At 32.9% G+C, this 23,609-nt stretch overlaps 3 protein-coding genes across 8 annotated transcripts; 2 read left to right on the top strand and 1 right to left on the bottom strand.

The window, feature by feature from the left end:
* The first annotated feature begins 431 nt into the window (after window positions 1-431).
* LOC141693065 (DNA repair protein RAD51 homolog) lies at window positions 432-5,398 on the top strand. Its single transcript, XM_074498065.1, has 9 exons — window positions 432-637; window positions 1,567-1,711; window positions 1,846-1,956; window positions 2,098-2,189; window positions 2,867-2,961; window positions 3,067-3,180; window positions 4,464-4,593; window positions 4,723-4,844; window positions 4,930-5,398. The coding sequence occupies exons 1-9, from the start codon at window positions 545-547 to the stop codon at window positions 5,051-5,053; spliced, it is 1,026 nt and encodes a 341-aa protein (XP_074354166.1). The 5' UTR covers window positions 432-544; the 3' UTR covers window positions 5,054-5,398.
* A 48-nt stretch (window positions 5,399-5,446) lies between these two features.
* On the bottom strand, window positions 5,447-13,789 carry LOC141693066 (E3 ubiquitin-protein ligase RSL1-like). Of its 6 annotated transcripts, none has more exons than XR_012563001.1 (5): window positions 13,665-13,789; window positions 12,377-12,958; window positions 11,437-11,518; window positions 11,004-11,079; window positions 5,448-5,574 (listed from the first exon to the last, which is right to left on the bottom strand). XR_012563001.1 is itself a non-coding variant. In XM_074498069.1 (5 exons), the coding sequence occupies exons 2-5, from the start codon at window positions 12,380-12,382 to the stop codon at window positions 10,380-10,382; spliced, it is 255 nt and encodes an 84-aa protein (XP_074354170.1). In that variant the 5' UTR covers window positions 12,383-12,958; window positions 13,665-13,789; the 3' UTR covers window positions 10,267-10,379. The 6 variants fall into 6 exon arrangements, 4 of the variants coding, with proteins under 4 accessions (XP_074354169.1, XP_074354168.1, XP_074354170.1 ...); XR_012563000.1 differs by lacking the exon at window positions 5,448-5,574 and adding an exon at window positions 7,146-7,396; XM_074498069.1 differs by lacking the exon at window positions 5,448-5,574 and adding an exon at window positions 10,267-10,470.
* Window positions 7,445-9,839, top strand: LOC141691374 (uncharacterized). Its single transcript, XM_074496098.1, has 3 exons — window positions 7,445-9,278; window positions 9,356-9,474; window positions 9,570-9,839. Exons 1-3 carry the CDS (start codon window positions 7,445-7,447, stop codon window positions 9,753-9,755), a joined length of 2,139 nt encoding a protein of 712 aa, XP_074352199.1. The 3' UTR covers window positions 9,756-9,839.
* Window positions 13,790-23,609: the final 9,820 nt, after the last annotated feature.

A 23,609-nucleotide genomic window follows, 5' to 3' on the forward strand; every position in this document is an offset into this window, starting at 1 on the left:
GAAAAGAATCTAAGATGTATATCGAATATAATTAGGGGTGAGCACATTTTATGGAATGTTGATGACTAATGTATAATAAACCATAATTTTAGTTACTTATTTATAAAGTTGGATTTGTGGAATATAGTTTCTAAGTTTCGAAATATATCTTTAGCTAATATTTTCTCAAAAAAGAGTATTTTTGTCATTTGTTTTTTTAAATAATGTTTTCCACAATATTTTAAAAATAAATATTTTTAAAATAGTGTTCACCTTGGATTTTTTTAAATCTCTAGTTTTTACTTTATAAAAAAATATTTATTTTCATCAAAATTATTATTTTAATTACTTAAAAATATAAAATAAAATAAAAATATATTGAAATTTAAAGAAAATACTCCATATTAAAGCGTCCTCGACACTCTATTTCTGTGCAAGCTTTTGGCGCCTGCCCCTTTTTTAAAACACCACACCCCCCGGCCACCCCCCTTTTCCCTCTTCTCTATATAATACAAATTCGTGTCTCTATCTCTCTCACACAAAAACACACAGTATAGACAAATCAATGGAACAGCAGAGAGTTCAGAAATCAGTACAGGAAACTTCTACTGACCAAGAAGAGATTCAGCATGGCCCTTTCCCTGTTGAACAACTTCAGGTCTCTCTCTCTCTCTCACAAACACACATTTTTCTTTAATGGGTTTGGCCTAATTAAGTTTTTTGTGTTTGTTAGAGTTATGTCTTCAAGTAATACAAATGGGTTGTTGAGTTTACATTCAATTCTTCATAATTAGGTCAAATTAGACTTGGGGGAGGTGAAATAATTGCTCTAATATGAAAATCTTGGATGCCCATTTGAATATTACATTCTTGTTAGTGTCTATTAATCAAGATTGCAAATTAGGGTTTGTTCTTGAATATTGGGTTTTTTTGGATCATTTCTATAATATTTGCATATGGGTTATTGAGTTCATATCCAATTAGCTATAATTAGGTCAAATTGGACTTGGGCAAGGTGGAATGTTTACTCTACAAGGTAAATCTTGATGCCCATTTGAGCCCTCGGTTCGTATTGTTGCCCCATTAATCAAGATTGCAAACTTAGTTTTTGTTCTTGAATTATGGGTATTTTATAACCATTTCTTTAGGATTTGCAAATGGGTTATTGAGTTCTCATTTAATTAGCTATGATTTGGTCAAATCGGAGTTCAGGGAGGTGTGATATTTACCTAAATATGTAAATGTTGGCTGCCTATACGAACCCTGAATTCTTATTATAGCCTGTAAATCAATATTGCAAATTAGGGTTTTCCCTAAATATTTGGGAAATCATTTACACTATTGACAAACCCTTTTGTTTTCTGTTTTTCTACACCAGATATAATGATACTGACACATCATTTATTTACACATTCAGAAATTTTGCAATAAACACTAATGGCAGTTTGCTTAGTATTGAACTATCAAAATTTATACTGTTATCTGATTGGTATTGTTGAAATTTGTAGGTTGGATGAAATATTTTATGTTAAAGCTTATGTGAGATTTTTTTTAGTTATCTACATCTTTATTGCTGTGTATTATCAGGGCTCTGGGATTGCTGCTGTTGATGTAAAGAAACTTAAAGACGCAGGTCTTTGCACTGTCGAAGCTGTTGCATACTCTCCTAGGAAGGAGCTTCTGCTAATCAAAGGAATCAGTGAAGCTAAAGTTGACAAAATTGTTGAGGCAGGCATGTTTTGCTTCTCTGCTGTTGTACTACTACCCGTCATGTTGTTATATCTACCATGATATTATGTGCGAGTACAAGTAAATGAAGGAAAAAACTAGTTCCAAATCTCTAATTTTTTTACTTTCTTTATTCAGCTTCAAAATTGGTCCCAATGGGCTTCACCAGTGCTGGTCAACTCCATGCTCAGAGGGAGGAAATCATTCTTATCACCACAGGATCCAGAGAACTTGACAAAGTATTGGAAGGTAGGTTCCAAATGGCAGTTTGTTACTACTGTAATCCTATTTACTATATATACAATAAGACATCGTATGCAAGTCCGTAGAAACTCTTTTGCAAGTGATATTATGTATTCTTTACAATGTTTCCTGGTTGGAATTTGATAGGAGGCATTGAGACAGGATCCATTACTGAAATATATGGCGAGTTCCGTTGCGGAAAGACTCAACTGTGTCACACACTCTGTGTTACTTGCCAAGTAAGATGTAGACAGTTTCTTTCTTGTTTGCGGATATTATGCATGACTCATTCTAGCCATATAGGTTTTCCCACCTGATCTTGCTAGACTCAAGCCACATTCAAGAAGAATAATCATGATAGAGTTGTCTAGTAACAAATCGTGTTTTTGGTTTTTTTAGCATATACAGTATGTCACACAGATTTGTATATGTGGGTATATGATGAATAATATGAACTGCCTCAATAGATTGAAGTCTGTTATTACAATGTCTAGAAACAAACCCCTTGAGTATTGTTCTGTTCTGTCGCCTTTAAATAACCCAGCCTTATTTGGTGACTGTCATATTGAAGACCAAGCCTCAATATTTTGATTGGAAAGAATTCTCAAATTTTTGAAGGCACCACATGCGAACGAAGAAGCACACAAATTTGGGTACTGAAGACGGATGACAAATCTAAATTTGTGTCTTTAAGTCATGCTAGACATATATGCATGCCATGATACTAGAAAGATAATTTGTGGTATGCCAACATCAGGCAGCAGTTATCCTTCATGGCACTAACCAAAACAGCGTCTAGTAAACACAGCATTGATCACACTTCTTGTTGTTGCACCCTTTTTCCCAGTTGACATTCTGAGTAAGTTTCTGTGGGAAGTGACAACTAACAACAAAGACATATGTGTTACTCTTTCAGCTTCCTTTAGAACAAGGTGGCGGTGAAGGCAAGGCAATGTACATTGATGCCGAGGGGACTTTCAGACCACAAAGGCTCCTGCAAATAGCTGACAGGTGTCCTGCTGCACTCGAAATAAAAAATATATTTTTTTGGAAATTTAAGCACCTAGTTTTTTCCTAAGCTCATGTTATTACTGGCATTTTGTTAAATTCACTCAGATTTGGGCTTAATGGGGCTGATGTTTTGGAGAATGTTGCATATGCTCGAGCATATAATACTGATCATCAATCAAGGCTTTTGCTCGAAGCAGCTTCAATGATGATTGAGACCAGGTATGGATTCTAGTTCAGCTGATTGTAATTGTCGCAACCATCAAGTCAAGCATCAGTTGTATGTCCCTCATATTATAATAATGTCTGCATTGCTGATATTTGATTTCGCTGTGTCATTGTCAACTCTTAACCTGGAGGCCAAATTCTTAACGTGACCATCGCACATGATAGCTTTTTAAAGAACAAGTGGTTTCCTGTTAGATAGGTCAGAGTTATCACAGTCTAGCAACAAGTTTAACTATGTTTTGATACTTGCACATCAAAACTACTTAGCTTTATAAGTGACTAAGTATTGGGGGCTGAGTCATAATATTAACACTAAAACAGTGGAACAACTAAAAGTCATAGTAAAAGTATACTGGGTGTGTTTGATTTATTTGGTTATTGATTTCTTAAGATAGAAACCGAACATAAACCAACAAAGCCAATTGTTTTGTTCTATTACTACTGTAAAATGGAACCTATTTAACGTTAATTAGGTAATTACAGTCCATTGGAGATTTGCATTATAAATATGTACATTCCTAATTCAAAACAGAGTCAACTTGCCAAAATATAAATATTAGTTAGGCTCGACTATATCGGTCTGAAAATAAGATTGCGTGTCTGTTTTTATGAAACATATCAAAGATATATTCCAGAGTACTGCAGGCGAGAGAGGGTACTAACTTAGTACAGCTGACAAATTGAATACTGAAACAGTAAGTACGTCATTCCTGGGGTCCGGGGGTCGGTAACGGCATAACAAATACACAAATGCATCACAATTTGGTAAAATCAACTGGTGACTGGTTGATATTTGTGGATAGAGTACACACTTTAGAGGGTTAAAATAATTTGGCATAATATGCAATCAGTTTAGCACTTGAGTAGAGTATGTCATTTATCCAATTGTACTTGCAGTTACAAACTAAACACTGGTATGTGGTGAACTGTACATATACAAGTTGCAACCAATCCAATAAATAAGCGTCTCTATAGAACTGTAACACAGATATTCTAAAATAATACTGGTAGTCAAAGAGCATTTTGTAGCTTACTCATGCACTGAATATTACGAAAGAATGAAATTTTCCAATTAATGTTCGATTGTTGAGCTTTTGGGATTTCAGTATATGGACTTTGCAATACATGCTACTTTAATATAACTTGTGACGGTTCTTGCGCCATCCAATCAAATAATCATTAACTTTATGCTACTAATACTACATTCATATAACATTAAGTGGATTATGAGGGCAATGTTACTTTGCTTAGCTAATTGGTGTGTAAATTTTGGTTAGGTTTGCACTAGTGATAGTGGACAGTGCAACTGCTCTGTATAGAACAGATTTTTCGGGAAGGGGAGAATTGTCAGCCAGGCAGATGCATCTTGGCAAGTTTTTGAGGAGCCTGCAAAAGTTAGCAGATGAGGTAGTCTCTCTACATTCCCTAGTAACACATAAAGTCATAGAATATTTAAGTCTTGGCATTGTACCTGATTACAATGATACTCAAAAATCTTCTTTGACCTTTGACATATACTATTTTTTATGTTTGTAGTTCGGCGTTGCTGTTGTAATTACCAACCAAGTTGTTTCCCAAGTGGATGGTTCTGCAGTTTTTGCAGGGCCTCAAATTAAACCAATTGGAGGGAACATCATGGCTCATGCTTCTACAACGAGGTGTGTAATTGCTTAGATTGTTATATACATACAGATCTTTACCCCTCCCCTCTATTGCTGATAGTCAGATCTGGTCTGCTTGTAGGCTAGCTCTACGTAAAGGAAGAGGAGAGGAGCGAATTTGTAAAGTGATCAGTTCTCCTTGTTTGGCCGAAGCTGAAGCAAGGTTTCAGATTGCTACCGAAGGAGTAACAGATGTCAAGGACTGACCTAGTCAGACAACCTTTTGGGGCTACTTGGGCATCTTTCTTTTGGAAGTAATGATTTAATTCGTACTCGACACTCCAGGAAAATTTTGGAAAGTATGAATATTCATCAACTGAAATTGAAAGCACATTGCAGAGGTCTCTGAAGCAGATATGCACCAATATTGTTTTAGATATAAGCATGCGCCAAATGATCCAGAGATGTATAAAGAACTAGTTCTTTCGCACTTTGTGTTTTTTTTTCTCTGTAATTTCTTGCACCAACAGAAACAATCAATGCATATATCCCCCATTTTTTAGAACTTCTTGTTCTAATATGACCAAAATGTACTATCTTCTTAGAGCTTATAGTTGTGCCCTTGTGGGTGGCCATCAAGTCAAGTGTATTCTTATAGGCGTGACCTTTGTATGTGAGCATCAAGTCAAGTTTATTCATCAATATACAAATTCGAACCATCTGCTCTTTGTGAATGCATGCTGTCATGTAAGTTTGATTCTCTCTCAAATTTAATAAATCGTATTACCTGAGACAAGGTCAACACTTTTTTAGTTTATCGTTTTTATTCAATAGTTTAATGGAATTCTAGTGACATGTGAATTTGGAGAGGGAGTCCTCAGGACAACAAGACTACTATTATACGTTTGCTTTTTACACGCATTTCAATGTTCAAATATCGTATAGTTACATAATATTTTTTTAAATTTTTATTTTCTGAATAAAAGTTTAATGTTTAAATTTTTATTCAGAAAAATAAATTTAAAATATTAGACAACTATATGATATTTGAACATTGAAAAGCGTGTCAAAAAGTGACGTAGAGAATTTAATGAAAGAGAGGGAGTACTTAGGAAGAAATACACTATTTGCAAATTGCAACACCAGCTACAATTTTCTTATTGTCCCCCGGTACCAATGCCTTGCAACACCGGCTACGATATTTTTATTTTTTCCGAGACCAGCAATTTATTTGCAAATTAGGAAAAGAGAGCCTAGACCAACTAAATATATATATATATATATAGGAAACTGCTTAAAAAACATGTGTCAAACTCAGACCTCAGAAATCAGGAAAATGTCAAATTTGCCCAGCTTTATATCATTTCAGACTCATTATCAGGAGTGTTACTTATTCATTAATACCTTCTGTATATAATTTTTAAAAATATTGTACTAATTCGATTCCCCGGGGTCCGGGGCCGAACTGTAGAGCACCATATGTTTTGCCTCGAATCTCTAATTTATCACTTCAAAGACAAGATAACCAATGGTTTACGCTTGTATTATAGAATAGAACTTCAGGCATATATAATTATAAACAGTTGCGTTCTAATCACTGTTGTTACGTCGACGACTAGTCGGCGACTAGTCGACAAGTCGACATGTGGGAAAAAGTCGAGGCTCGACTTGTGAGTTTGAAGTTCATGGGCTTTACCCGGATCCGACCCGTGTCCGACCCGGAACCCGGCCCGAAACCCGACCAAAAACCCGGTTTATTACTGACCCGACTTGGAAAAAAAGGGTTTGTTGGAATTTAACTTACGTTTTGTTTGTCTCAAACACAAAGAAAGAAAGGGCACAGCCGCAATACGACGACTTCAATCCTCTCTCTTCTCCGGCGGCGGCTCGTCTCCATTTTCTCCGGTAAGTCTTTCTTCTCTTCGTCTCTTCTTCTCCAATCTTCTATCTCTTCTTCTCTTCTTCTCTGTGTTTCTTCTTCTTCCCTCTTCATCTTTTTAACTTCTTATCTCCATCTTTTTTAACTTTTTTTAACGTCGTGTGCGTATGTATATACTTGTATATACAAGCAGGTATATATATTAAACTTTTTTTTAAAAAATTTAATATAATTTCTTTTTACTTTCTTTTAAAAAAAATTAAACTTTCTTTTTAAAATTTCGATTTTGATTTTTACTTTAATTATCAAAAATTGTTTTCATTATTTTCATTTTGATTTTGTTCACTGGTTTTTTCATTACTTTTATTTTTTTAATTATTCTTATTTCACATAATATTATTGTTATTCTTTAAAAATAATTTTAATATTTACTGTAAAAAACAAAGTCCCCTTATTTTTTAATTACATCTGAATTTTAATTTATCAATTTTTCAAAAGCAAGTTTTCAATTTTATTTATATTTCACAATCGAACAAACTGTGTGTACACTGTACATTTACACATCGTTATCAAATTACAGTGGGTCTTTCTTCTTTAACTATTATAACATTATAACTATTTCTTCTGTTGCAAAAAAAAGAGCAGAATCAAAAAATGATCTTCTGCTCCCACTCTGCTTCACTTCACTCTGCTTCATTACAGTACACCCACTGCTACACCTCTGTTGCACCTGTATAACATTATAACATTAATTTCAACATGCTTTCTGCAGAAAAAAATGGATATCGAAACTGAAAGTACGCGGAGGGAATTGGCTAAAGATCCTAAAAGAAAAGTTAGTCGATCAAATGATCCCGGATGGAAGTATGCTTTTTATCCTATGCCGGAAGTTAACAAAGATGTTGTTAAATGTATTCTTTGCGGGAATTCAAATCATGGGGGAATTAATCGGTTTAAACAACACTTGATTGGTGGTTATCCGGATATTGTTAAATGTCCCAAAACAACCAAAGATATTACAAAAGAAATAAACGACTTTGTTCAAAATAAGAAGAAGAGGAGTAAAAAAAATGTGCAGAATTTTGAAGAGGACAGCGACGATGATGATGTTCAGGAAATTCCATCAACCGCGGCATCAAATACCTTACCAAGTTTAAAATCTACTGCTGAAAGTAAAGGGAAGGCTGCTGCCCAGCCATCTAACTTCAAAAAGCCGCCGTTAGGGAGCAGCAAGTCAGTAGCTTCTATGTTAATGAAGACCCCAGAACAGGTTGTGGAAGATAGGCATAGAAAAGGGGCAAGTCAAACCACTTTGGAGAACCGCCTAAGAACTCCGGAAGAGAAAGAAAGGGTCCATATGCCTATTGTAAATTTTTTCTATGAATGTGGGATTCCTTTCAATGCGGCGAACTCTAGGAGTTATGAGGTGATGGTTGAGTCCATAGGCCAATATGGCCCGGGTTTAAGGCCACCAACATATCATGAATTGAGGGTTCCTCTACTTAAAAAGGCGAAGGACGAAACTGAAAAATTGAAAGAAAAGCATGAAAAGGCTTGGAAGAGGTATGGTTGCACTCTTATGTCCGATGGGTGGACCGATAGGCGAGGAAGAAGTCTCATAAACTTCCTTGCGAATAGTCCCGAAGGTACTTTCTTTTTGGGTTCGGTTAATGCTTCAAGTGAATCACATGATGCACAAATGTTGGCAAACTTGCTTGAAAGTAAGATAAAGGAAATTGGTGAGAAAAATGTTGTGCAAGTTGTGACGGACAATGGGGCGAACTACAAGCTAGCCGGTCAGATCTTGGAAATAAGGATGCCTACTTTATTTTGGACTCCATGTGCTGCACATTGTGTTGATTTGATGTTGGAGGACATTGGCAAAATTCCAGCATTTAAGAAGACAATCAACCAGGCAAGAAGATGCACTACATTTATTAGGCATGGGCGTGTTCTTGATGCTATGAGGGAGAAGACTAATGGGAGGGACCTAATCAGGACTGGAGCTACGAGGTTTGCCACTGCTTTTCTTACATTGGATAGTTTGCAAAAAAAACAGGAACCATTGCGTTTCTTGTTTTGTGGGTCGGATTGGACCATGTCAAAGTTATCAAAATCAGAAAATGGAAGGAAAGTTTGTGACACTGTTCTCTCGTCCGTCTTTTGGAGTAATGTTGGAGATTGTGTAGATGCATCACTGCCACTTCTTCAAGTGTTGCGCATTGCTGATGGTGATGAAAGGCCTGCTTTGGCTGAAATTGCAGCTGCTATTGATTATGCAAAAGCCGAAGTCAAGAAGAAATTTGGAGGTGGAAAAATGGCAATCCGGAACAAAGTGGTGAAAATCATTGATGATCGTTGGAATATTCAAATGGGAAAATCATTACATGGAGCTTCTTTGTTTCTTAATCCCGGGAGATACTTTGATCTTCTTGAAAACGATCCCGACTATGCCTCACGACTTAGAGAAGATTTCAACGATGTGCTTGAGAAGATGGTCAAGGATAGGGATACAAGGAACAAAATAAGTGATTATGCGGATGCCTACAAAAATACTCGGGAAGGCTTTACAAGGGAAATGGCAATTGAGCATAGCAAGTCAAAAAGTCCTCGTAAGTTCATTTCAAAACTCTGTAAATTTCATAAAAAAAAGAATGCTTATTTTGTGTTATTCTTGTTTATATATTAGTTGATTGGTGGGATGCATATGGAGGCCGTGCGATTGAGCTTCAAGCATTTGCTAGGCGTATTGTTGGTTTATGTGCATCATCTTCCGGTTGTGAACGTAATTGGAGTACATTTGAGTTTGTAAGTGCCTCGTCTTTTTTAAAGTGTTTATTACTTTATTGCCAATTTGCAACTATTTCTCCTATTGTTGGCCTAATTACATTTAATTAATTTAGATACATACAAAGAAGAGGAATAGGTTGGAACATCAACGTTTGAATGACTTGGTGTATGTCCAATACAACCGGAAGATTGATTCAAGATTCAAAAAGAGACGTGAGCTAGGAAGGAAATTTGATCCACTTGTATTTGAGGACTTGGAATGGGCTAATGAGTGGGTTGGCATTGAGGATAGGTTTTAGGAAGCGGTGGATATAGCTTCGGGTGCATCCGAATCACTTGAGGGACGTAATTTTCCGAGGAGAGCTAGAGGTGGTTCCACTCTAACCTATACTCGACGGAACACTAGTTCGACACAAGATCAGATTGATGAAGAAGATGAAGATGAAGATAATATTCCTTTCGATGATGAGGAAGTGGAAGATGATTATGGTGTCCCACCCGAGGAGAATACCCAAGGAGGAGATGGAGATGATTCTGAGATGGATGATTATGATGCATGATTGTGTTTGTTTAGTTGATTTGACTCTTTAGTTATGTTTTTATTTGATTAGAGATGTTTGACTTTGGATATTTGAACTTATTATCTATTAGTTTTTACTTGAACTATTATTTTGAAGTTTGTTTACTTATATTATATATTATAATTACTCTAAATAGGATATTGTCGACTATTTACGACTTTTTACGACTAGTCGGGCGACTTGTCGACTAGTCAATTCCACGGTACTCGGGCTCGACTTGTCGACTTAACAACCATGGTTCTAATAAAATCTTACATCTCAAAAAACCAACAGCAAGAAAAATACTAATGTTCACTAGTCGTGCGGTTTTGCTGCTTCCTCTAAACATAGGAGATACTCTTATTATAATATATTGAGAACCAACGAAAGGGCCTTTACAGATAACTCTCTTTGAGGGGCATGAAAGTGAGTTATATCCAACTTCTTTCCCCATCTGAAAGTAATAAGCAGATATTTTAATTATACAATATAATACATCTTATGTTTGCCTACAGATACAAGAGTAAGAGAAACAGTATGAGTAAACTTGAACAAAGGCATGAACGGTTCATTCTATCATCCTACGCTTTACAACAGTTCTTTCCTTTGTATTACATTAAAAAACACTTTCTGTAGACTGTAAATTTTCAGGTAACATGCAGAATATCAAAGACATAAAATCTTTTCCTATGTGATGCTGAGCAGGACACAGTTAAATTAGCGATAATTAATTTATATGATTATTAATATATAGATATATTTGCAATTATATATATGTATTAATAAAATTAGAAAATTCTAGACTTTAGATTAATAGTAGTAGATTTGTACTAGGTAGTACTCGACATTAGTATACTTTTATACTAATATTTAGGATTTTACTTGTTCTCTAAGTTTTAGCATCTCTTTTGAAAACCATAACAATCTTCATTATTTTAATAGGTTCATTCATGAATGTTGGGAGGATTTATTTGTATCTCTACTTACCTACCGATCTTCTCCAAAGATATATCCATCTCTGTTTCAACCCTGTCATACCATTGTCCTAGAGCCCTCTTTGCTCCTACACACAATAAAGTTCGGCAGCATCATGCAGCCAGTCTACTACAGTAGTACAGCATGTTTTCCTTTTGTTTAATTGTCCTGCTATATTCTACTAAAATATAATACTAAACCAAAGTAATAGGTGCCTTGAGTTCATATTTAAGATGTTTAAATAAATTGAATACTCCTCCAGGTTTCTATATCTCAAATCAACACATTATAAAAGAAACAAGTGAACAGATCCAATAGTCATAGTTTGCACGATTATTTTAGTCACCAATTAGACAATTGTATGGTAATCAATGATTGTCGCCTAACTTAAGAAATACTCTACAGATTAAAAATGTCATCAACTTAAGAACAGAATGTACTATACCTCCTTTATTCAATGCTTGCAGTTTGTACAGTAGTGACCGGATACAGAAGCTCCACAGTTGTAACAGAAAGTGTGTCCACACCTGAGAGCATTAGTTATCCCAATTAAAAGAATCAGAATACGCTGATGAATATGATCTAAAATTTAATAAGAAGATTAACTGATAGATTGTACAGCTCAAACTGACAAAATTTTCGTATTACTAGAACAGTTTTCTTGTAGTCTGAACTTGGAGGTTGCAATTATTAAAATCGTTGCAGTGTCACAGGCCAAGAGATGTCCAACTTATGAAACAACATCAAAACAAGACCTTGCTTGGTCAGGGACGGATCTGGCATTGTAGCATTATAGCCTGGAGGGAACAGAATAATGTCCCATAAAAAAGGGCCGTCTCGAAATCACAAGCACTAGGTTGGAAATGAGAACTTAAACACTGGGTTATGTGCAGTCATAGCTAATGGTTAAAGGTTACACTAAAATTTCTTAAGAGAGGTAATACATTAAAATTAAAAAAAAAACACTAGAGGCAGCAGAGATTTGAACCCCGATTAGACTGATGAAATGTTAAGAGTCTATTCCACAGGTTACAGGTAGATCCATCCTTGCTAGTCTTGCTTTACCTCCTTGCAGAAAAATAGCTAAAGAAATTTTTAAACAACGCAGCAACGCTACTTGCTTAATGTATCTTCCTTTTAGTCCTGATGATTTTTGTGACAGACAGTTTTTGCTTCCTTTCTTATGTGCTACATTGTCTTATTTAAATACTAAAAACTATATTAATCATTAGACAGTCAGAATAAAGTTCAAAAGACATTAATGTTTTATTCGAGCACAAGTACTAGGACTGAACTTTCCAGATCCAAGTCTAGAAAGAAATTACTAGTACGTACATAAACATGAACACTAACAAATAAAAATTGTGTACAAGTAAAATTAAGACCTGCATTTCATGGATAAGCAACCTTCAGTCCTTTCAACATAGAACTTGCACCTGGAACACCGAACCCATTTTTTTTTCTTGGCAAGCTGCATGAGTAAAATATCCTCTCTTCCCCTCTCATCCTTATGTAACCTCTGGAACTCCCTACATGTAATCTCGGAATGCCAAGGAACCTTACACCTTGCACAAAACAACCTATGGCAGATCGGACATTCCGACTCAAAAATGTCTCTATAATCAGAACCCTTAACCAGAAGTGCAGAACAATTTTTAAAGGGACAGTAAAATTTATCCCGGGATGAAATCACAGCCTCACATAATGCATCTCCCCATTTATCATACACCCTAGAGGGTAAGATAGAACGACAATGTTCAGGCTTCAACCTACCATGACATCCCGAAACAGGGCAATAAATTCGGGTAATCTTGTCTTGAACCTTGCCTGTCACGTACTGGCGAATGCAATCAGAACAATAAGAGTGAGTACAACCCTTTATAGCAAATGACTTCTTGTATGGTTTACGATCCGCACAAATGCCACACGTGAAACTTGATGAAACTGAGGATTTCCTTGCGGGTTCCCTAGAGGATTAATTTTGTAGTTTCAGATATCTAGCCAGAGTGTAACCATAAACCATAGTAAATCAAATTTTTTTACAATCTCAACACCCATTTTTTTGGGTAAAGATTAGTTAAATATATACAACTTTTCACAAGCACGTCTTTAACAAACTTGACCTCTTGTTATCAATATAATACAATGCTGAGGGACAAGTGACAATAGTGTATATATATATATAGCAGTGAAAGACCCTGAAAATTTTCAGGAGGGTCCAGAATAAAATACAAATACCTTCAATTATAAAAGTTTAGTATATTTTTACTATACTGCACTACGAGGCCCCAGCAACTGAGTAAGCAACACGTGCACTAGATAGCTCAAGTCATGAAGGCTTGGCTTATCTCTTGTGTCGTCCGAGATAGATTTAATTTGTCAGAACAAATACTCATTTCTAAGACATATAAACCTAATTATTAAAAAAGCTTCAAAAAAAAACCGAACAAGCGGATAAATGGGTATGTTTGGAATAATCTTATGATCGTCCTATAAGTTAAACATTCTTAATTTATGAAAATTGTTTAAAAGATGGATGAAACACAATATCAAACACGTTGCAGGCACATTTTTCTAACCATATCTTATAAGTAAACAAATAAAATGTGACGAGGGTATTCAATTATCGAGTTCTAAGAATATAAATACTTAAAACAAGGATTAAAAATATACCTTTCGTGATGTTTGATCCTCATCTTAGAAGGTTGATTATCCAACTAGTTATTTTACAACTTGATGGTAGTACAAATGAAGTAGCAGGCGTTCACTATTTTCTTTTTCTTTTTGCAGGCCAGGCGTTCACAATTAAGAAAACGAATAATCTAGGGTTGTTTACTTGTAATTTTTTTTTCCATTTTTTCTAAAATTTTCATTTCTAAGAAAACAGTTGAAAACTGAGAAAATATGTTTCAAATGCTAAAATAATATATGGTCAGTTTTCTGTTTTCTTAAAAACATTAAATAAATGACGAGATAATTTGTGTAAATATATAGAAAAGCAACTAGTAAAACAATTTTAACGTTTCTCAATTTAATTATACATACATATTTCTTTAACATGTTTAAAATAATTTTTTTAGATAAAATATAAAAAAGATGACAAATAAAGTATAAAAACAGTCTTCTGAAATAGGTTGAATAATGAAACTTTCTAATTACATGACTCTAAATATATACAATTTTGTAGCTTTTATTAAAAATTTCAATTAATAATTATATACAAAAAATTTGAAGAATCTTCTACGAAATAACTCATAACTCATAACTGAGTTCTAGTTAGAAATCTCGTCTTTATTTTTCTAACATATAAATTATTAATTATTATATTATTAAGCTCCCTCTTATAATATAAATATTAATATTAATCAAACTATCAAAATAATTGTTAAATTAAACTATTTTGAATTTTTTTATTACAAATATGTCTTATAGTTTTTAATTTAAAAATATGATATTATGGTGTTGAAAATTTATAAGGTTCATAAGTTAAGTTAGTAGTATATATGTTGTTTACTCTATTACTTTTTTTGGTTAACTTTTTAAGTAAACTTACAAAATTGTTAATTGATGTTAAAAATAATAAAAATATAAAAATATTTGTGTCTAGTAGGGATGGAAGTGGGTTAGGTGTTTAACTAGGAGCCGTGTTTTTCACTTTTTTAGGTTTAGGTTTAGAAAACATCAAAATGTTGTTTTCCACACTTTTCATATCTGTAGTTATAATTTGGAAAATACTGGAAAACCGTGTTTTCTATTTTTCCAGTTTTTTGTTTTGAAAATTTTGCATTTGAACATGTTTTTAGTTTTTCCAATTTTTTTAGAAATTTTTTTGGAAAACAGTTGAAGTAAACAGGCCCCTAGGTTTTCAAATTTCTAAAGAGTCCTCCTGCCAAAAAAAAAACTTTGCACGTCTCTACAACTAGCCTCGGTGTTGGGCAGGGGATGTCCATCAATTACGAAACCAGACTAAATCGATCCTAATTAATTCGACCTTAATTCAATTTGAAAAAATTTAGACCGAATTTTAATCTGTGAAAATTTATTAGAACAAACTTAGCGAATAAGACAAACATAATCTGATTATAGTAATAACTGTCTACCCATATAATTATTATTCAATCCCATTATGATAATAAATATCAACAAATACAATTATTACACAATCAAATTATGTTTTATATAATCAAACCCATATCACATATTGGGTTTAAACCCAACACTAACATTGAGTTAACACCTCATACTTGAAATCACATCTTCCATAAAACATAACTATCAAATATAAATAGACCTTCAAAACTGATGATCGTCATATTCTGTAGCATTCTTCAATCAATTTTTCTACTTCCCTGGAAAAAAAATCTGCTGACTTAGTTCATAGCTACAACTACTGCAAACCCCAACTCAACATGACTGACTAACTTATTTAGCAAAAAACACATGAATGGCTAATTTAGCTTCCCTAAGCCTTCCGAAAAACTTCTAGTGTAAATTTTAGGAGATCAACTGCTACCTTCACATCACCCACAACGACTTCCTCCAAATCAACTACTACTTTATTATGTTTCTCATGCGCATCATAGTCATCTTCCATCACCTTGATCGCCTGCTCTGCGAAATAAATCGTCAAACTGAACTTGACCTCAGTATATATCTAAATTAACCTTTATCCTTCTCATCTTTGGTACATAGGAATAGAGACCTCGATGAGAAATGTAACAGCTTTTAGGATTTAGTTTGTCAAAGCTAATTTTGAACCACAACGAAATAGTTAAAGGACGCATTATTTCCCTGGTTTGCCCATAAATCACCTTGTATAACATAAAAATAATTGTTTCGATATGTATGTGTCATAATAGGTGATATTTTCTATAAAAAAATTAAGTATTTCAAGTATTAAATATTTATGACTTTAATAGATAAAATCAATTCATAACTGATTCCCAATAAAAAGTTCCCTGTCTTGACTGAGATTATGAATTTATCTTTACATATTTATCTAATTTATAGATGCATATAATTTAAAATATTGAAATTTAGTCGGACATAGAAAATTCTGAAATACATCTTGAGAGTACAGAGGCCATGCGGGTCTACTCACTAATTTAGTTATGAATTTAATTTCCTGGACAGTTCAATTTAATTTAGTTATGGTTTAGGAAATAGCAAATGAAATATATATGAAACACATGAAATATAGCAAAACAATATAAATGAAACACTGTATACCAGAACTACCCATGTCATATCAATTTATATTTAACTTGTTATAACAGAATAACCATCAAATTGATTTCTCGTTATCTAAAGGAACCATTAAAACCTTTCTAGATAAATTATAAAAAGTTCATGAGATTTTTTGAAAATGAAAGAAAAGATTAAAGAAGGAAAAATAATGAACCTGAAACATATTTTGCAAGCTTCCGAAGCATTATGTGTGCATAATGTATTGTCAAATATTTACCTCCACCGATAGCAAAAAAATGTTATAGTTCGGAAGCTTCCATACATCCACAACAAAACAGTCCCAAATAATGCAATCAACATGATAACTATGATAAATATTACATGATTCTGTAGCCATTAAAATTAAGTCTAATACTGATTTCATTTAAAATCATCAAAATTACAAACAAAACTGACTAAAGACTCTAAGGCATACTAATTTATGGAGCAAAGAAAAAAGAGGGAACGGTCTATAGACTTTAAGGCATACTAATTTATGGAGCAGAGAAAAAAGAGGGCACGGTAATTCAGTTGTTGCCAAGATTTTCACGCGTGATCCAATAGCTTATCTCTTTGGATTCATTTCCAGAAAGATCCAGCACATGTCGTTCATATCTCTAACATAAGCAAGCATGGATTCATCAACTGAAAGATTTATAATAATAATTGGGGAATAAACCCGGAGTGACACATGTTATACATTTTTGAATAGGATAATAATATACTTAGTAGTTGAGTCAAACAGTATAGGGAAACAATAGTTAGTTAGCAACAAATAACCCACTAATTTATATGTGGAAAAGTTCATTAACCTGTTCCATCCACCATGCAGAAGATACACATAAATATTTGATAAATGATCTGTTTGTTTTACAGATCAACAACTATTTCATCATGCATATTTGAGATTTACAAATGCAATGAACAGAAAATCACATAAAACCATTTTAATTAGCAAAAGATCGACATTTGATATGTCAATGCAGTTACCGGATGGTTACCAAACAATGAATCACGTTAGCAAATATATTCTAAGAACATGTCATGGATTATAACGTAAGAAATAATAGCATAAAGAAATAATTGCATGTAGAAAATCACAAAAGCAAAGTATATCAGGGATATTGGCATAAAAATAGATTGATAATAACATCTATTCTTTAGTATTTGTGTTTAAGCACTTTGGTTTAAATCTGAATGCCCGCCACAAAATCCCGATATGTACTCTACATTTAAACAGGTTGTCTACATATAGAAATTCATAAAAGCAATGTAAGAATCAGATATGTGCATACAAATAAATTGATAATAACATGTATTTTTTTTGTTTTTGTCTTTAAGAACTGACCTTTGAAGCGGAAAGCCTGTAACTTTGATTTTCAAACTTACCCGTTCTAATATCACAATCTAACACAACCTGTAAAAAGAACTAAATTTATATAACATTGATATCAAGATCAAATAATTAGTTGTTGTCATGGATATGTGCATACAAAAAGATTGACAATAACATGTTCTCTTTAGTTTTTGAGACGAACTAAGAGGATAATTTAAAAGAAATCAATGAAAAGAGAAGTATTATTATTGATATTACCATTTCAGAAAGATGAAGGCGAGACCGGACTAAGAGAAATTCTTTACCGACCGGAGTAACAATCAAGACCAAGTTATGAAACTTTCATTTATTTACTCATCCATTAATATAACCGACTCAATTGATGATAAACAAAGAAAAAAGAAATTACCTCCTTCGTCCATAACTATTTTCTCTGTTGAAACGGAATGCAAGATGCCTAGTAACATGTCTGGGTTGCGAGGATTTGAAAACTGAACTGATATCCATTTTACAATAATTTAATTTTGGTAAAGTTTGAATCATACTATAAGCAAGGAGTTTTTAGCCCAAAACTTGATTTTGTTGCTCACCTCCCATCAATTACTTTACGATATTCCTTTGTTCATACATACTTTTTATACACTTAAACCCCTCAAATTCTTTTAGTACTCCACATATCTATAAAATAGTCAAGTTGAATATTTTAACTAGTGAAAGAATATAGTAGGATATTCAATTTTTGAACATATATAAATAAAATGAGAAGTAAAGATAAATAAGTGTAGTATAACATGTTGAAAGTCGATTTTAACATAAGTACCGGCCAAAGTGAAAAATTCCCCTGAATCAACAAACTAAAAAAACAGTTTGTAGATTAGCTCAAAATTACTCAGAGGAAGAGTTAAATCTTGAAAAAATTAATTAGTAAATTTTTAGTGCAAATGTCCCATATAAATCTAAAAGTTGCATCAACAAATAATAGTTATTAATTATTTTAGATAAATCTTAAATCCCATTATCAATAATAAATAATCTATTATAATAATAGTATGTATTAACTAATAAAAAAACTAAAAGTTGTATAAATATGGTCGGAAACAGTATTAATAAAGTTTTAATTATTGATTCCTATACTACTTCAATCATTTTTACGAGATTTTTATCAAGTGCCTACATTATTAATATAAATATAATTTGATATTTATTATTATCTTTTTAAAATGTCGAAGTGCATTCTAAAATTATATGTTTCCTTCATTAATAGTAACTTTGTCATTTCTTTTAGATATTTCACATAATATTAATAAAGTTTTAGTTATTTATTTCTATACTAATACAATCATTTTTACGAGATTTTTCTCAAGTGTCTTCATTTTTAATATAAATATAATTTGATATTTATTATTATCTTTTTAAAATTTCGAAGACCATTCTAAAATTATATGTTTCCTTCATTAATAATAACTTTGTCATTTTTTGAGATTCTTTAAACTAAATATTCAGATTTTTTTTATTTTAAATAAAACGTTGATCCTTTTTAGTAATAACTTTTAAAAAAAACTTTAGATTCTCTAGTATGTGAAATATAATGACATACCATAAAGATTCTCTTAAGTGATGCACTAAATAAAATGACAATTTTTTACTTATTTAATGGATCAACTAAATACAATGACATAGAATAAAGATTTTTTTAACTAATCCTTTAAATTATAATTAAAAACTAACAACATCAACTTCAAAAATGATTTTTAATTTAACAATTTTCCACTACAACATTCAACCAAATAATTCAATAATTACGGCACATATGCACTTCAAAAGAAGACCAATAGACTAATTCACTCCAGAATTATTCACTTAAATATTTAGATTCACTTAAATATTTCTATATTATAGTCATATTACAAGAAATATTCAATTAAATATTTCTAAACCGAAATATTCACTTATAGTGTCTACAAAAATTGATGGAACATTCAGTAAAAGCTAATGATCTGATTCCTAAACAGTGTGACTTTTAGGGTTTTAAGAGTCGACTCCCAAAATTAGAGTTTTAGCCACCACTTCTCCATCCTTTAACCTTCATCCATTAATAATCAATCTCCCTTCGCTCTCCCATCTCATCTTTTATTTATCTATCAATTTTTTCAATAAAATCAAGATCTAATCCTTCTTGGGTGATATCTTGTCGAGTACCTTATTATCAAGGTTGTTAATCTGCCCATCTTTTTGGGATGTTAGTGTTAGTGTTTATGTCATAGAGACAACACTGTTGTGTTTATATTATAAAATATTTGGATCATTAATTATGATTCTATGGATTATTATTTAGTAATTTATTGTATATGTTTATTTTCTACGATAAAATGTTAGATTAATAAATGTCCTTGGAATATAATATGTAAATCTATATCTCTAAGTATGTGACTTAAAAATGAGATTATGAGATTCCTAAAGGTCCCTAGTCGAGTATTATTATTAAGGGACAATAATAAATACGTTAAGACTAGTGTGTTTGTTGACTGATGATCACATCTCATTAAATACATGGTGCTGGATTGACCCGTTGTGAGATACTACATGTTTAATGTGTCATAAGTTAATCTCACAGTGATAATGATGTATTGATCCTTAGACCTGAAATCATTATAATTCTATACGAAAATTAATATACTTTGATACTATTGAAAGTTATCCCTAATCGGGTAATCATAAAAGTAGTCATTGAGTATATTATGAATCGTATGAGAAATATGAATGATCTAGATGATATTTAGCCCTCCTTTATTAAAGGAGTGATATTATTGGCCTCTTGATTGAGCAAGACTATAAAATGCATGGCCGTGCTCAAATAGTGATTTGTTTAATAGTTTACTCATTGATCAAGGAAAGAAGGATTAAACGCTTGCAGAGGATGACACAATGCATGCCTCGATTTTGATCTATAATATAAGGCTAAAGGGATTATATTATATTGTACATTATTCACGAAAGGTTTAATTGAATCACCAATTATTATTATTACTTCGGTAGCAATGATGTATTACTAGATGCCACTAATTATTTATAATTTTATTATTGGAAAATAAAATTATTGCCAATGTAATAATAACCTAAAGGGTCACACAAAGAACGTTTAAACGGAGTATTATTTAAATTATGAATTTAAATATTTTATTATTATTTGTTAGGTTACACACACTGTAGAAAGGGGTTGAATACGGTGTTTACTACAATCAAATCGAATTAAAGAACACAAGTAACAGAACACAGATTTTATTCAACACAATAAAATCTAATACAATATGGAACTGTCATCTCTCAGTGATGAAAAAATTATCACGAGAGCTGCTAGGGTTACAATGAACAATAATTTCGATAATGATAACACGTATAGTGTAAACCCTATGCATGTGTTTATATACTACACAGTTACAAGATAATCTTCTAATTAATATTAAATATAATTCTGCTTCCTAAAATATATCAATCAGTTATCTTTTCTTCCAAGTATTCTATTCTTCATAGAATTCTTTCTTCATGCATATTTCTTCTTGGGTTTGTCTTGATCTTCTTTCCTTTCAATCAGCCGCCTGCCTTATCTGAAAGTCTCCTTAAGTCCTGATATTATCTCCTGATAAATATCTCCTGATAACTTAAGTTCAGATATCTTAAGTCCTGACTTCAGTATAAGTACTGATTTCCAGTTAAGTACTGATTTGTCCTGTTAGTTAAGATCTGAAAACTAAACAGAAATCATATTACACATGACATCACAAATATATCTAAAAATCTCCCCCAACTTATAAATTAGCATAATATACAAGTTCAACAGATATTTGATGATGTCAAAAACATTAAGTACAAATGCATGAGAATTTGACTAGATAACTACAACTTACAGTCCTTGTAGCTTTACCATCTTAAGGTCTGATAACAGCTTCAGTCCGTATACACTTCAGAATTTAAGCAGTTGTAGATCTTGGACTTGGCTTCAATTTCTGATCTCTTTGATGTCAGGAGTTGTTCTGAGATAGTTCTTCAACAAACATCTCTCAGCATATTCAAGTTCATTGACCATCCTCCTTTTAGCATTTATCAATTCAGCTGTATCTTCACCAGTTTGAAAAATAGCTGCTCTGAGATCATTTATCTTAGCTTTTCTTATGTCCTGATCAAGTCTGATCAGATATGCCTTGTCAGGCTCTAGATTGAATTCCACAGCCTTATAACCCAGAAAAGTAGTTATGATCTTAGCAGTGTTAGGCTTCATTTCAACAATATCACATTTGTGATCTCTGTACTTGGGACAATATGGGCTGTCAGACTTTACAGAGTAAAGCTTCTTCTGTCTTTGAATTTGTGACTTTAAATAACCTGCAGCACCATCTGTTAATCTATTTTTCACTTGAAGTAGGAATATAACATGTTCCAGTTCTTCAAAATACTTCAATGGAATAGCATTTTGCCTGATATGGAATATCCTTCCATCTGTCATAAAATATAACAAGATATGTTCTTTCAAAACAGAATGGTAAACCATTTATACAGATTCAAGTTGACTCAATCTTTCAGGAGTTGCTCCTACTTCTGGTTCACTTAAGGAAGTTGGATCATTGGTAGTGTTGTGTATTCTCCCTTCATCAAAACTACCCAATCCAGATTTATCTATTGCTTCCTTTCCTGTAACAACTCTTGCTTCAAAACCACTTGATGTAGTCTTCAAAGGTTGAGTCTTTTTAGCTTTGGTAAATCCTGGTAGGAGTATCTTTGAAGGTTTAACATGAGCAGTGTCAGAGGTTTCCTTTTTCTTAACTTCTGATATCAAGTTAACTTGAGCTATGTCAGAGATTGCTTGCTTCACTGTCATATCAGAGTTTACTAAGTCTTGACTCTGAACAATATGAGCCATGTCAGAGGTTGTTTGAGAAATCTTCTTTTGCAACAGAGTAAGACTAGCATCTTCATCATCAATTATTTCTTCATCCATGACTGATATATAAACCTTTACAGGTTCATCAACTTTTTCTTTGCCCTTGGACCTTGAATCTATTTCCACTTGTGATTTGGCTTTGGTTGCCTCAGAATTTGTTCTTTCCTTTATCACAATACCCTTAGGCTTTGGAAATTTCTTTTCAACAATAGAAGCTTTAGATTTTATCTTGACACTTTCTGCTTTGAGTCTAGCTTCTTCTTCCTTTAGACTCTCAAAGTCCATTCCTGGATTTTCTTTAAGAAATAATTTCTTTGAAATTTCTTCATCAAGTTTCAGATGTTCACCAGAACTTATCCTTTTACCAGTATCAGAACTTATTCTTCTCCCAGTATTAGAATTTGTTCCTTGACTTGAAGTTCTAGCTTTACTTGATGAAAATCCTTTGCCTTGACCTTGACCTCTACCTTATCCTTTTACCAGTATCAAAACTTATTATTCTCCTAGTATTGGATCTCATTGAGTTTAGTTTGCTGAGAAGCTTGATTTTTTAGAATTTCATCAATCTGAGTTTGTTGCTTCTCCTGAGTTTTCTCAATGCAGGCAATTCTGTCAAAGGTTGGCTTGAAAAATCTGTTATTTTCAAGTTTCACATTCATATCTTGCTGGATCAAGTTTTCTTGAATTTTGTTCACCTTGGCATGAGTTGTTGAGTATAGACCTTGAAGGTTCCTAGTACTCAATGCAGTAACTCTCAGCTGTGCCTTAAAATAATCATTTATCAGCATTTCATCAGCTTTTGCCAGATGCTCAGCAAGAATCTTTTCAGAAGGAACAAAACTAACTGTGTTCCATTCCTTAGTCCACTCCTTTTCTCTAGGAGTTTCACTCCAAGGTACTGGTGTTTCCTTTCTAACAAACTTCTCGACTAAATCAGCTTTATTAACTGTTTGTTGAGGTGCATGTCCTGATGGACCAGCTGCATCAGCATCTAAATTAGCAGCAGCTTCACCAGTAATATCCTCATTGGTAGCATTAGAACTTGTAGATCATGCAGTATCAGCATCCTATGATAGAATAACAGTATGTGAGGCTATAGAGACTTCAACATCAACCTCTA

This window comes from Apium graveolens, chromosome 10, assembly GCF_009905375.1.
Source record: "Apium graveolens cultivar Ventura chromosome 10, ASM990537v1, whole genome shotgun sequence".
In the NCBI taxonomy this organism is placed as follows: Eukaryota; Viridiplantae; Streptophyta; class Magnoliopsida; order Apiales; family Apiaceae; genus Apium; species Apium graveolens.